Source organism: Notolepis coatsorum (assembly GCF_963971535.1).
Source record: "Notolepis coatsorum genome assembly, chromosome: 13".
Lineage (NCBI taxonomy): Eukaryota > Metazoa > Chordata > Actinopteri > Aulopiformes > Paralepididae > Notolepis > Notolepis coatsorum.
In genome coordinates, this window is record NC_140177.1 from 61583536 (window position 1) to 61598118 (window position 14583).

At 42.7% G+C, this 14583-nt stretch overlaps 1 protein-coding gene across 1 annotated transcript in view; it reads left to right on the forward strand.

Moving 5' to 3' along the window:
- The window catches only part of ppp1r7 (protein phosphatase 1, regulatory (inhibitor) subunit 7), a 33091-nt gene extending 27386 nt beyond the window's left edge, over positions 1-5705 (forward strand). Inside the window, exon 10 of the mRNA XM_084327885.1 lies at positions 1521-5705. Within this exon, the coding sequence (XP_084184011.1) occupies positions 1521-1697 (177 nt within the window). The 3' untranslated portion in view covers positions 1698-5705. The remainder of the gene's footprint in view (positions 1-1520) is intronic.
- Positions 5706-14583: the final 8878 nt, after the last annotated feature.

Genomic DNA, 14583 nt, shown 5'->3' on the forward strand with positions numbered 1-14583 from the left:
ATGTGGCCTCCCCCCCCCCCCTCTGTGATGAGAGGAGGGAGCCGTCTCAAAGTCGTTCTTAGTCGTTCTTGGTCTGCCCTAGTCAGATTGTAGTCTGCCTTACACCCGGAAACACTGTCGGATTTATAGGATCTTCGTCATAGCAACGACGGCCTCGCCCCTCTCCTGGTTGTCATGCGACGCGCTGTCATGACAACTGCTAATAACCTTTACCACACATTTCAAAACGTTTCATTACTGTCAAACCCTCCATCGCTCTGCTCCTGCTGCCTAGCTGTTATCAGTTTGTTTATGTGCCGATGGCGACCTCGGCATGCCCTGAGCTCTCAGTCTGCTGCTGCAACCCCCTATGCCCAGTTTGACTAGAGATAGACACACACATGCAAACCCTGATGCAAACCCTGATGATAATGGTAATGATGATAAAGGTATTACCCTCTTAACACTTTGAGCGCCAGCCGTGTTTTCCTTTTTACCGGCTGGAATACCACCATCCACTCCCAATGTTAACGTTAATATCGCCTAATCTATGTTTTAAATTATGGCTATGTGTCTAATCTGCCCGTCGCTTATCAAAGAATCATTTTCCAGTCAACATTGTCAAGGCAGATTGTTTTTTTATCGCTTCATTTCCGTTTGATAGCATTTTGAAAATCACCTGTTTTCGCGGAAAAAACAACCCATGCCTATGATAATCGCCTTTTACTGGAATATTCCAGAACGTTGTCATTTGTCGGCCTATTTATGAATCGTTTTCAAATAAACGCTAGATGATCGATAGTATATGTGTGCGCACGCACGCTCGTGCCGCGCGCTGATAATCGCTGCTCTTATTTCCTCATGGCTTTTACAGTCAAAACAGCCATATCACATATCACATAAACGCTTATATATCCGTGAAAACGAGTCTGATTATCCTAACACTGATAACATAGATTCCTTACCTGAGGTCAGATGGTATCTAAATGGTTTATTCCAATTTCCGATCGCCATTAGAAAAAATCGCTAATTGTATTGATCCATCGTGTGTACAGTATAACCCATATTCGCCGTGGCTCAGAGGCTCCAGAATGAACTCTGGTAGACCCCGGCTGCATCAGTGAGAAGTAAAATGTGGAGTCAGAAATCCGTTCTCCCATTCACTTTCATTGAGTCCATTCCAAAAGGGGGATTTACCATCTGGGAGACGATAGGGGGTGCTTTTTTCACATCTGAGCGCCGGCGGTCCCTGGATCTCCAACGGTAGGCTCGCGTGATGCAATCTGATTTCAGATCGCTAATAAAAAAATTAAAAATAAAACGAGAATACTCGTGACGTGGCATTCAACGGTCGGGGGGTAAACCCGAGAAAAGCCGTTAGTGGCATACAAAGTGTTAAAGCTTGTCTCTATATATCAGTTATAAACCAAATATACATTGAAAAAACACCGATTTCTTTCAGGCCTTACAAATAAATTTGATTTGATAAGTATAAAACTAATAATGTCCTTCTTTTCCATGTGATTTCTCCCTTTTCTTAGATGAACGATAACCAGATAGATAACTGGTCAGATCTTGATGAGTTGAAGAACGCTAAAACTCTGGAGACGGTCTACCTTGAGAGGAACCCATTACAGAAGGACCCTCAGTACCGGCGAAAGATCATGCTGGCACTGCCCAGCGTGCGCCAGATTGATGCCACTTTCATCCGTTTCTGAGCTGTAGTACATTTCACCCGCCCTCCCTTATCACTCTGCCTGCCCTGCCCACAACATGGACCTCAGCTTGACACATTTTGGCATCACGGACGTTGGCATATACCGCACACACGTGCACACACACACGGTCGTACTCGCTTACACACAAATAAACAATGTAAGCTTATCACGTGACCTTACATACGTGCATGTACACATTCATGCACAACTTTGATCTATGCTATTGTGCAAAAGCATTAATTTATTGGCCTGGATATGGACTGTGAATAGAAGATAACATAATTATCTTTATCCTTACCCAACCCAATTTCTTTGTCTTTCCTTCCATTCCATATTATTTTGCATGTGTGAAAAACAGGGTGGGTGCTCATTCTATCCCCACCCTTGTAGTGCCCCCCCCCCCCCCTACAAAACAAGAAAAACAACAACCAGTCTTACTTTATTGCACCATTATTGAATCTGCACTTCAGTGTTATGTGAGGAAGGGGCATTGTTCTAGCTATTCGAGGGATTGTTTTGAGTATTAATCATTTGTTCTTGGGACAGGATGGGTCTGGTGATCGCGCAAGGTACACATAATAAAGCTTAAAGCCGCATAAAGCTAAGAGCCGTGCTGAGCTAGGATCACTGTCCATATAAACCTCAAGATAACTTCAAGGTAAAAATCCACCATGAAACAGAATTTCTGTGTTATTCCTATAGATTTACCTTTAACGTTTTAAAAAAGAAAATGCACTTTAACACGTTGATCGCCATGGTTAAATTCATAATTTACCATCCCTAGCCAGCTCTATTTGTCTATGGAGAAGTTCCCCTTCTTTGCAGGGCTATAACTTTTTAAATTGTATTGCTAAATTGACATTATTATGGCCCATTCAATGTCCTATATCTATTGTTCACGGTGTAGCAACGTTATACTTTTTCATTCACATATTCATACTAAAATACGGTCTAAAGTATAAGTATGCTTTTATCGTTTTCTGCAGCTTTCTCCAGAACTTGATTTATAGCCCTAAATGCATTATATTGATGATCAAATACAGTTTGATAGCGATCGGTGCCAGATAAAAAAATTCAACTGCACGTAGTTCTAGAAGTTACTACGTATTTAAGCATTACATCACGCGCAGGAGTGGTTTGTGAACAATAAACCATGCCTAGGGGTGGTCGTTAGACCCCCCTAGGCATGGTTTATTGTTCACAAATCACGACTGCAAGTGGTGTAAAGCTTTTATACAACTGCCAGATTCATCCAACCTTATTGCTATACAAAAAACCATCCGCCAGAAAAAGTAGTTCCCACAACTACAAAAAAGACAATTTGTCTCCATGTGGAAGCAGCTTGAAGTGCATCCAACTGTGCATCCAACTGTGTTATTGGCAAACTAACACATCCAACTGCCTTTCAACTAAGGCATCCAACCAACTAACACATCCAACTGTGTATTATTGGAATGATTGATTGAACATTTTATTTTACCAGATGCAGAATGGGTACAATACAGTACGGCTCAATACACACAATTGTTAAGGGGATGCAGACCTACTTTCTATAGAACTTCATTCTTAGATGCTTCTATAGAAAGTAGGTAAAACAAATTAAAACGTTTTCTTTGCCCTATAGGAAAAAAAAGTTTTCTTCGCCCTATTTTTTTATTTATTTTTTTAGCCTAAACTTAACCAGTTGGAAACCAGGTGTACAGTAATAAAATTAGCAATCAACCAATCAATGAATTCAATAGACCATGCTCACTTAAAACAGCGCAGCACTCAGCTGCTCCTCTCAGTCTGACTTTCCCCCGCTGTTGCAGACAGGAGTGTGTGTGTGTGGCGGTGGGTGGAGACTAGAGCCATCGCTGAAGTCAGAGGCAAGGAAAAAGAAATTGAAAAAAAAATCGCAAATCAATCAATCAATCTGCGATTTTTCTTTTGTTCTGTATTGACTCATGAACCAACAATTACATCATCCAACATTGTTTAAAGGACTAACACATTCACTGTGACAGAATCGCTTCATATTTAGTCGTTATGGCGCTATCAACATATCCATTTTGTCATCTTGCTTTCTCCCGGAGTGAGCCGGGCAGCCGGCGGAGTGATATGTGATTCGGTTGTGGGCGGGTCCTGAGCCCAGGACCGTGGATTGTTCCCAATAAAGATGTGTAAATGGACTGTTTCAGCCAATCAGAATCGAGAAATTTGCATGCCGTTGTATAAGATCTGATGTTGACCGGATGGGCGGGGGGTCGTTTATAATTCCGTGGGCAACGTTATATCATTCATCTAGTGTGGGTGATATGATCATTAGAGCAGTTAGTATAGAGGACATTAGAAAATAACGCTGAAACTCACTGTAGCTTCCTCGCGCCGTTGGCAGATGAGCGTGGAACAGAATTTTTTCTATTATGGGATGGAGAAATACACGATCCATTTCCAGGTTGTATAATAGTATATACGTCCAAATCATGTTGTTTATCGAGTTATTGGCAACGGATCGCTATGTATTGTGTCGAGCTCGAGTCCCGGGACCTATAGCGAGTGATCGGACCGAATTGAAATGAGCACCAGCTTCTACATCCTGTTTCTCCCCTGGGCGATCCCCCGATCGGCCACCAGATGGCGCTCTTGAACCGTTAGAGAGTTGAGTGGAGCTCAGCAGTATATCTCAGGTCCCCGGGGGAGAAATATGATTTCGATCACAGATTTTTGAAATATTGATATTAAAGACGTGTTACGGCGTCTTCGGCAGAATGAGCATGGCGGGGAAAGACGAGTTTCGGCGTCTCCGGCGATTAAAGTGTTAAGATGTATTAATAGTTGATGTTATTATTTTGACTTGGTTACATTGTCAAGTTAAAAACTAGCTACTTTAAATAAACTATTAAATTTATAGATTATTCATCACTCTGATTTGGTGCAAATTGTGCTCTCCAGATAAGGCTACACTCTCATCTGTCTTTAATGTGGCACTGTGGCAACCAAATTACTTAAGTACAGGCTCTGCGACAGTTTATTGTAGTGGATCTGGAGTATTAAATCCACCAGGTGGAGCTTTATTTAGCATCTGAATCAATAGACCTGTTTACTGTTTGTAAACAATGATAATGTTTTTTAGACAAAACTCTTGCTTCCTAAACCAAACCACACGCATATTTTGTGGGGGGAGACTCCAGGGACAGTTTGAGTGAAACTAGGTGACGTCTGACGACCTGTCCATGCAAGCACTTTCCTCTTTCCCTGGGGTCTTTCCCCAAAAGATGCACATGTGGTTTAGTTTCAGAAGCAGAGTTTTGCCTACAAGATGATCATGAAAAAAGCTTCTATGGCTCTTTGAGCTGCTCAGCGCATTGCCTTCATTCTGTGCCATTTCCTATTTCTATGCAGTCATTCTAGATTTGTAAAGATGAACAATTCCCTCCCAAAACTAGAAGCAAGAGAGTGAGTCTGTCTGAGACTGATCTTGGAGCTGCTCCACTGGCAGCAAATAGGAGACTGACTCAGATGATACCTAGGGTGGTTTTACAGGGTTGATGGCGGTGATCAATATAGTAAATCTAATTTGGTTGTAAAAGCTCCTATTCTTGTGAAACCATAAAATCAGTCTTGTATTCATGGTTAAAGAAGCATCCAACTTCTGCCTTGAAGATGTCAGATGAGTGTTGGTTCCCTAGCTTCTAGCTTTAGGAGAGAGTTCATTTGCAGAAATATCTATTGAACTGTCGAAGGAATTACATTTAACTTCTCTTTAAGGGTGGATTTTTCTTATATATAATAAGAGGTCAGCTAGTCTCAGCACTTATCAGATATTTTTTGGACACTAACATCTTAAGCCTTTAAACATTGTTTTTAAGAATTGAAATTCTCACTGCAGCATCCTCGTATTTAAGTACTTTGCTATATTCCATGCCTTTGCTGTCATAAGGATTATCGTCGGTGTATACTTGTTGGGCATGGTTTCCATTTCCATAGGATTTATTACTTCATTAAACACTGAGCTGACCACACATACCGACTGACTCGTCCATGTGGTCTCATGTATATAATGCTTGAGTGCACTTGATTTACCCTCTGAGTCTGTTATATTAAAGAGATGCATCTTTTGTATGTGGAATTTTCTGTTTCAGAACTAAATGTAGAAATGCAGTGGCTACTTTGCATAGGCTACTCTCAAAGAAATTAGCATGAATCCCTGAGTACAGAATCACTGCCTTCCACCAAGTAGACTCAAAATGTGTCTCCACTAGCCGTGCTTTGGCCTGTCTGGTTTTGATTGAAATTGTACATTGGAGGGGGTTGGGTTTGGACATTTACAGGGGCCAGTTTCGAATTGCAGTCTCCCATAGGTGCTCTTTGAGAGTGGTTTTGAAGGTGGGTAGGGCGTTCCACATTGATGTGGTATAATTGCGAAACATGTTTAGTCCCTTGTTTGAGCCGAATCTGGGTTAAACATGATTTGTGGAGCTCCCTCTGGTGTTGTGGTCGTGGTATTCACTGACCTTTGGGAAGTATTTTGACATGTACATGGGTACCTTAGTGGTGTAGTGTATCTTGTAGACCAGGCCCATTGCAAGTTGCTGTACTCTAAGCCATCCTAGGTTGTCAAAGTGGGCAGGGGTGAGGTGGGTTCTTGGAGTAAGGTCAAGCAGAAGTCTGTTTGTTTTGAGATGTTTGTAATTTTGTTTTTAGCGCCTTTGAGTTGCTTTGGTACCATGAGGTGCAAGCATAGTCGTAGTACCCTTGAATGAGTGCTCCTGCCAGAGTCTTCAGGGTATTCTTGTTTACCAGAGAGGAGATCCGGTACAATAATTTTTTTTATTACATTTGATGCCATTTTGTCACAGGAAAGATGCCTCTAGGATGGAGCCCAGGTATGTAATTTCATCTTTCCTTGTGACAATATTGTCACCCACTGTAACTGAGAAGCCGTCGGTCTTGCTGAGTTTGTTATTTGATCCGAAGAGAATGGACTGTTTTACCCAGGTGTAATGATAGTTTGTTATCAGCGAGCCAGGTGCAGATTCTGCCTAGTTCCGAGCTGAGGGTTTTTTCAACCTGTAACTTGTTCTTGTCAGAGACCAGCAGGGCTGAGTCGTCCGCGAACAGGAACAAGCTGATGACGTCATTTGCATAAATTAGGAACAGTAACGGTCCTAGTATGCTTCCTTGTGGAACACCACAGCTCACTGGAAGGGGGGATAGAGTACCATTTTCCTCCACCATCTGTTCTCTCCCCTCCAGGTAGGATTGCATCCAGCTCGCTGATAGACTATCAAGTCTGGCACACAGTGAGTGTCTCCTTTGTCTTTAGAACCAGGCCAAACCTAGCTGGCCCACGGCTGAGACGGCCACCTTTCACAACCTGGCCAAAGCCAACTGGGACTGTACCATAATGGTTTAGCTTGTGTACCACGGTTGGTGGTGTGCATTTTGAAAGGTTGTTTTCAAAAGATAGTTTACAAGAAATGCAATGAGTCACAAACCCAACCATACCATGCTAGACCATGGCTAGCCCCAGCCAGGCTGAACATAGCTAATGGAGACATGGTGGATGCAACATTATTCTCTATAGTCTACTCTATACAGTAGTTTTTGCTTCGCTGCCTTGATTGTTCTGAATGTATTTGAAATAGGCTAAATAAAGACAGGGTAGTCTAGGGTGCAATTCTTTTTCTGACGAAACAGGTAACATTTTCATGCTGTAAGATAAATTATAGAGTATATGAGGGCCGACGTTCCACTCTACTGGTTAAAGTTGCTTACTTGTGAGTAGTACGTTCATTGATAAAGAAAAATAATCTCTGCAGCCGCTCCGGTGTAAAACAAAGATATCCAAATGGTTTATTTCTCTTCCACAGCAAAGTCTTTCTTTACAGAAGTGATCCTAAAGCTATTTTCCTAAATATTCACGTCACTACTACAAGGTAAGAAAACTGTATTTTCCCAGTCTCTAAAATCACAGCCGACTCGACACATGACAAAATTCCTCCACACCTGAAAGCCGCAAATCAACTTTCTCAACTCTTTCCACAGCAAAACGGTAGGCAAGGCACCCTGGTCTAGAAATGCAGGCTTCAATCTATGTTGTTTAGTCCAGAGTCATGTAAAAGAGAGTTGCGACAGTCTCATAGGCTTTCATTGTTATTGTGGAATGCGGAAGTTGAGCGCCTCATGTGGCGGACGTAGTTCCAAGCTCTGCGAGCAGGACAAATTTCCAGCTTTGAACGCGATTACTTTTCATTGTTTACGAGGCACTCTTGCTGGTAAGTTTACTTTACTTTACTTACTTTTTACATTTTAACGCATTAGCAGACCACTCATGGATTTAGTCAATATTGGTATTTTATGTAGCAAGCTTTAGTTAATGTTTATCGTAAGTTAATAGCTTGTTAGATTCTAAATGCAGTTAGATAACGTTACCATACTGACTTGGCCTACCAAATTATTTGCAGTTATTGGTGTTCGTTAGTTTATCTTTGTTTATTAGATTTATTGTTAAAGTGAGCAACACGTAGTTTCGATCGTATTCGTATTAGTACATCTGATTACAATCAAGAATCAAGAGGTTTATTTGTCACATACTACATACCAGGGCATACAGTGAAATGCGGGTGGCCATGCCTGCATTAATTGTGCAAAATATAATAATAAAATAGGCATATAAAAAAATACCATGCATGGTAAAAAAAATAAAAAAGACATGCTAGGTTCCAGAGAAACTGGTTCCTATATACACTTCTATACAATTTACAATGTTAACTCTTAATGTATCTAAACTATACTATACAGTACCTCCTTTTAAAGTGACTTAACACTTAGTTCTGTTTCGTAATGGATCTCGCTCAGCGTCACGACTGCACTATACTTCACACGCGCACTGAATAAAAAATTCCACAATACCTTTACATCCCAACATTCGTCTGGCCACACCCCTATCAGCTTACCTTCATAAGCAGGTGTGTGGTCACCTACTCGCCTCCTTCGCTTTCACCACAAGGAAGTGCCTTCGGTAGATCCCCACTTGACGAGGTTGTTAGTAGAAGAAAGTTGGAAAACAAGAGATACGTTGACATATCTTTATTTTCTCTCACTATTTTCGAGAAAATACGGCGATATTGTCTTCGTTACTGGAGTGTCTGGAAGATGATGATCATTCTACACCTACACCGTTTTTTTTCGTATTAGGAGCTCACGCCGCTGACATGCTTCCCAACTACAATCCTGCTTGCTGCGGCTGGATGGGGTAAGACCCTCCAGCAACACAGCTGGAATGTAGGACACACCGACTGTTGTGAGAAGCGGTGGGTTCCAGGTTGGGTATGTACTGTTTTGATTGCGAGCTCTGGTTGTTGTTGATGCTATGGGGGTTAGCTAACAATTTACAAAACGGCGACCCCAGGCTAAGGTCCTCTACTCGGCTTAAAACGGTGGTCGGAGGATCTTGGCCTGATGCCCATGATGACTAATCTAGTGGCCCGCGCTAGGTTCTGGTGATCCCAGGATTCTAGAGCGGATGCTTCTCTGTCCCGTGTAGGCCCCATCTTTCATATACAAATGAAAGTTTACCCTAACGAGGAAATGTGGGCATAAGATCTTCTTTATTGGAAGTTCCATGCTCAAAGGGCCCCGTGTGTGCCTGGATCACCGTTGAAACTGTGTTCTGACATCTCTTTTTCTTTTCCCTGTTAGGGAAGGGATTGGGACAGCGGCCTGTCTGCAGTGTAGCTTGTTATGTCATTGTATACAGTTCAGGTGTTGGCTGGTTAGCTTGCGTGCTAGTTATGGCCTACTGCCAGTCAGCTGTTAGCCGCGCAGCTGTTAGCTGCGGCGTTAGCTCGCTGTGTTTACCAGGCTGTTATACGTTAGCTTGTGGCTATCAGCCGATCGGCTGTTAGCTTAATGCTACACTGTTGAAAGTTCTGAGACTATAACATGCTTTAAACACTGACTACGACGTCATCTTTGACCGAGGATGTTAGTCGAACCTACCGGGAGCCCGGCCGGCGAGGACTGCGTCAACAAGGAGAACCGTAGCGGCGGGGTGGAGCAGCGACGCTGCCCGTGTCGTCAACACAGGATGCTGTGTTTACTATCGGTGCCCTGTTAGCCAGACTGCAGTTCGCGTGGTCTGCGCTCACGGTAGGAAAGGTCCCGACCAGACCTTAAAACGCGTCTTCTTCCTTCCCTTCTAATGTTTTGTAATAACGATGTTTTCCAAAACGGGTGTTGCTGCAATACATTTAGGATACGACGCGAGTTGTGTGTGAATTGTCTTGTCACTGGTATTAGCTTCTCCATGCAAATCGGGTTTTTTGTTACATATGTAAAAATGATCTGGTTTGTTGTGTTGAGAAACATCATGTGTGTTCATGTACCGTGTACTCACAACTATGGGGGTTAAATTAACCTATAAAGCTATTCTCAGTGACATATGAGTGAAGAATGAATTCTTTTCTCAGCCTGTAATGACAATGAACAGTGTGTTCACATATTAACGGGTTTACCTGTTCAACTGGCCGTATTAAGGGTAAGGTAGGAGGGGTGTTCCCCCCGGTTCCCTGGGGACTTCCCCACCCTCCTCTCAGACATGTTGTTTACAATATATTGTGTCACTGTGTTGTGGGATACGATGTAACCCTTAGCTTGGTTGCTGGGGTTGTGCTAAAACCGCTTGAGAAACTATATTTTCCTAAAGAAAAGATTGTTTGGTCACTTTTCGTGTGTGCTTTTTTTTCTTTTTTTTTAATATTTTATTTTACATTTTTCAGAACATTGTACAAACATGACAAACAGTATACCAACATGACATACAGACACACTCAGACAGTGAAAGTAAAAAAAAATGCATTAAAGAAAAAAAAACAATAACAATTTTTTTACATTTGCTATTACAACACGGTTACCAGCCATACATGACTGAGAAATATTGTGTTTGGGGTCCCTCATAGGGGGACTGTGAGATCAGACGGGCGAATCAGCTGCCGCCTCTAGCCTCATCGAGATAGGCTAAGAACGGGTCCCAGATTTTTGAAAACCTTTTAAGTGAATCTGTTCTCAGGAACCTTAGTCTCTCCATCCGTATGACAGAGGTCATGTCCGCCATCCACAGTTGGAAAGAAGGTGCTGAGGAGGACTTCCACTCCATCAGTATTTGTTTTTTAGCAACCGTTGTCCCCAGTGTCAAAGATTGTTGTACAGCTGTAGGAAAGCTCAGAGAGGACTCAGAGCAGCCGAAGATGGCAAGCTCTGCCCCCGGCTGTATAGTTATCTTGTAGGCCTTAGAGAACCAGTCAAATATTTTGGCCCAGAATCCTGTTAGTGAAGGGCAAAACCAGAAGGCATGAGAAAGTGTACCCTCTGATACCTGGCACCTGTCGCACAGAGGTGAAACAGAGGGGTAGATCTTGTGCAATCTATGCTTGGAGTAGTGGAGACGATGCACAACTTTAAATTGGATCAGCTGGTGTCTACTATTGACTGAGCCAAGTTGTACTATAGACGGACTCCTATCCCATATAATATCAGATAGATCAATACCGAGTTCCTCCTGCCATTGTTCTTTAATCTTCTCAGTAGAGGCCATATTACAGTTGTCAAACAGACACACAAACCTAGAGATGAGGTGCTTGGAGTGGGGAGGGCTCAGCAATATATCAAAGAAAGAATGTTCAATTGGGAGCTCTTCGAAAGCCTGAACTTTGGATCTAACATAATTTCTGACTTGTAAAAATCTGAGCCAGTTGGTGCCGGGCAACTCAAACTTCCTCTTTAGTAGATCGAAGGATGCAAAGTGACCGTCTATGTATAAGTCCTTAATAGAAGCTAGCCCCTTCCCACTCCAGGCAAGGTAGCCCCCGTCTGTCCATGGAGCCGAAAAAGTGTGATTAAAACAGATTGGTGCATGGATAGAAACATCTGGTAGGCTCAAAGCACCCCTGATTTGATTTAAAATTCGGACAGAGTTTTCCACGACAAAACTTAGTTTCAAGCTTCTTAAGATCCCGGGTACCCCTGGTTTGACAAATAGCATAGCTGGCAAGGATGAGTTAATAAGGGAATTAGCCTCCATTCTCAGCCACAAGGGGGCCCCAGGAGTCAATCCACCTGTTGTCCCCTGCCGCCAGTACATCAGAGCCCTTACATTGGCAGCCCAGTAGTAGTGCCTAAATACTGGCAAGGCCCGCCCTCCCTCAGATTTATGTTTTTGCAAGTGCATTTTTGAGATTCTGTGATTCTTATAATTCCAGATGTAAGACAGAATTACAGAGTCCAGTTCCTTGAAAAAAGACTTTGTGAGAAAGATGGGAAGATTTTGACAAAGGTATAGGAATCTGGGGAGAGAAACCATCTTGACAGAGTTTATGCGGCCTATCATGGAGAGGGGTAGCACTTTCCAATTTTCAATGCATTGTTTTAGCCTTGAAACATAGTCGGCAAAGTTCAATTTAAATATTAATTTAGGATCTTTGGGTATGGTCAGACCAAGATAGGTGAGGCGATCTTTTGCCAATTTGAATGGGAGATTTTCCAGGAAACCGGGAGTGAAGGTGTCAGAAAGAGGCATAAAGTCACTCTTTGTCCAGTTAATTGTGTATCCGGATAGCTCACCGAAAGAGGTAATTCATTCTAAAAGAGGGGGAATCGATATCTCTGAATTGTGTAGGTATAATATTACATCGTCAGCATACAAGCTGATGCGTGTCTCGACGCCTCCAACTTTCAAGCCTACAAGACTTGGGTGACTGCGTATTTTTAGGGCAAGGGGTTCGAGCGCAATGACGAAAAGCGCCGGCAAAAGAGGGCAACCCTGCTGGACAGAACGGAGCAGTGGAAACCTGGTTGACTTCTCCCCGTTGGTTATAACTGAACATGTTGGACTGGCATATATGAGCTTTACCCAGGATATAAATGTATCACCAAACCCGAATCTATGCAGTGACTCAAACATATAAGGCCACTCAACCTGATCGAACGCCTTCTGTGCGTCAAGTGATAAAATCGCAGCACCCCTGGTCCGACTATGACCAGCATACATGGTGTTGAGGAGGCGTCTGACATTGAAGAAGGAAAATCTATTCGGAATGAACCCTGTTTGGTCAGGGTGAATGATGGTTGACAGGTGTTTATTTAGTCGAACAGCCAGCATTTTAGTAATTACCTTTCTGTCGACATTTTGGAGTGCTATGGGTCTGAAGCTGGCCGGGTCTACTTCCTCCTTCCCCTTTTTTAATATGAGGGCAATATTAGCTTCGTATAATGTTTTGGGTAGGACTCCGTCCTTCTCAGAACTGGATATCATTCTGAGGAGGAGTGGTGCGAGAATGTCACAGAATTTCTTGTAAAATTCAGCACTGTATCCATCTGGCCCAGCTGCTTTACCTGATGAGAATGATTTAATGGTTGAAGTTATTTCTCCCAATGTGAAATCACAGTCTAAATCCTTTCTAGCATCATCACTCAGTTTGGGTGTTTCAAGAGGGTCAAAGAAGTCGTTCAAATCAGATTGAGTGGGATCACATTTAGATGAATAAAGTTCACTGTAAAACTCCTTAAAACGGTCATTTATCTCCCTGGGGTTAGTCAGCAGGGCGCCACTCTTAGACTTGATGGAGAGGATTGACCTAGAGGCCTGAGAACCCTTGAGCTGTCGCGCCAGGAGACGCTCAGGCTTATCTCCCATTTCAAATTGCTTTTGTCTTAGTTTTAAAAGGAGTGTGTTTATTTGACCACCCAATATACAGTTATATTCATACTTTAGCTTCAATATTTTATTATAATCTTCAGGGGATTTTGAGGCCTGATATACCGTCTCGAGGGCGGGAAGAGCATTGTTAATCTCAATCAGTCGCCTTTCTCTCTCCCTTTTGGCAGTGGATTCATATGAGATTACATCCCCACGAATTACAACTTTTTTTTTTTTTGATCCACTTTTTCTCCCATTTTTCCATATTTTCTCCCATCCCAATTTCGTATCATCCAATTCAACCCTCCCCTGTCACGAACGCTGTTTCTTGCCTCCCACAAGCCGGCTGCAATGTGGACTAAGTCATACATAGCACAAGTCCCCTCCGGTACTTGAGGTAACAGCAGTCGCATCTTTTCACCTGCGCAGCTCGATCTCTCAGTGTCGAGGAGTAACGCGTGGGAGGCTCACGCTGCCCCCGACACTTCCTGATTCTACTGCGCAGGCGCACCCCCACGAATTACAACCTTTAATGTTTCCCACAGTGTGGAGTCTGACACTTCACCATTGTCGTTAAATTCCATAAAAGATGTTAATTTGGTGGTGATATACTCTACAAACTTCCCTTCAGCAAGTAAGGAGGGGTTGAGACGCCAAGAGTATGTTTGCTTGGGGATGGAGAGATCTAGGGACATTGGGGCTGTGGTCAGAAATCAATATGTTGTTGTATTTTGTGTTGGTGACATGGGAGATTAGTTGGGAGTCTAATAAAAAATAGTCTATTCTACTATAGGATTTATGGGGATGAGAGTAGAATGAGTAATCCCTGTCAGTCGGGTGCTGAACCCTCCAAATATCTACTAGGTTCCTGGATTTAATCAGGTTGTTCAGAACCCGAACTGATGAGATATCTGGGGGTGGGCGTGTAGATAGTCTGTCCATGTATGGGTCTAGATAACAGTTCAGGTCACCGCCAATTATTACATTTGAGTTACTAGTGTCGGGGAGCAGGTTGAAAACGTTCTTAAAAAAATTTGGGTCATCAGTATTTGTACCATAGATGTTAAGTAAAGTCAAGGGGAATGAATTAATGGTGCCTGAAACTAAAATATATCTACCAAAAGGATCAGCAGTCATAGAAGTCAATTGAAATGGGACATTTTTCTTAAAAAGGATAGCCACGCCGCGAGCATGGGAGGAGAAAGG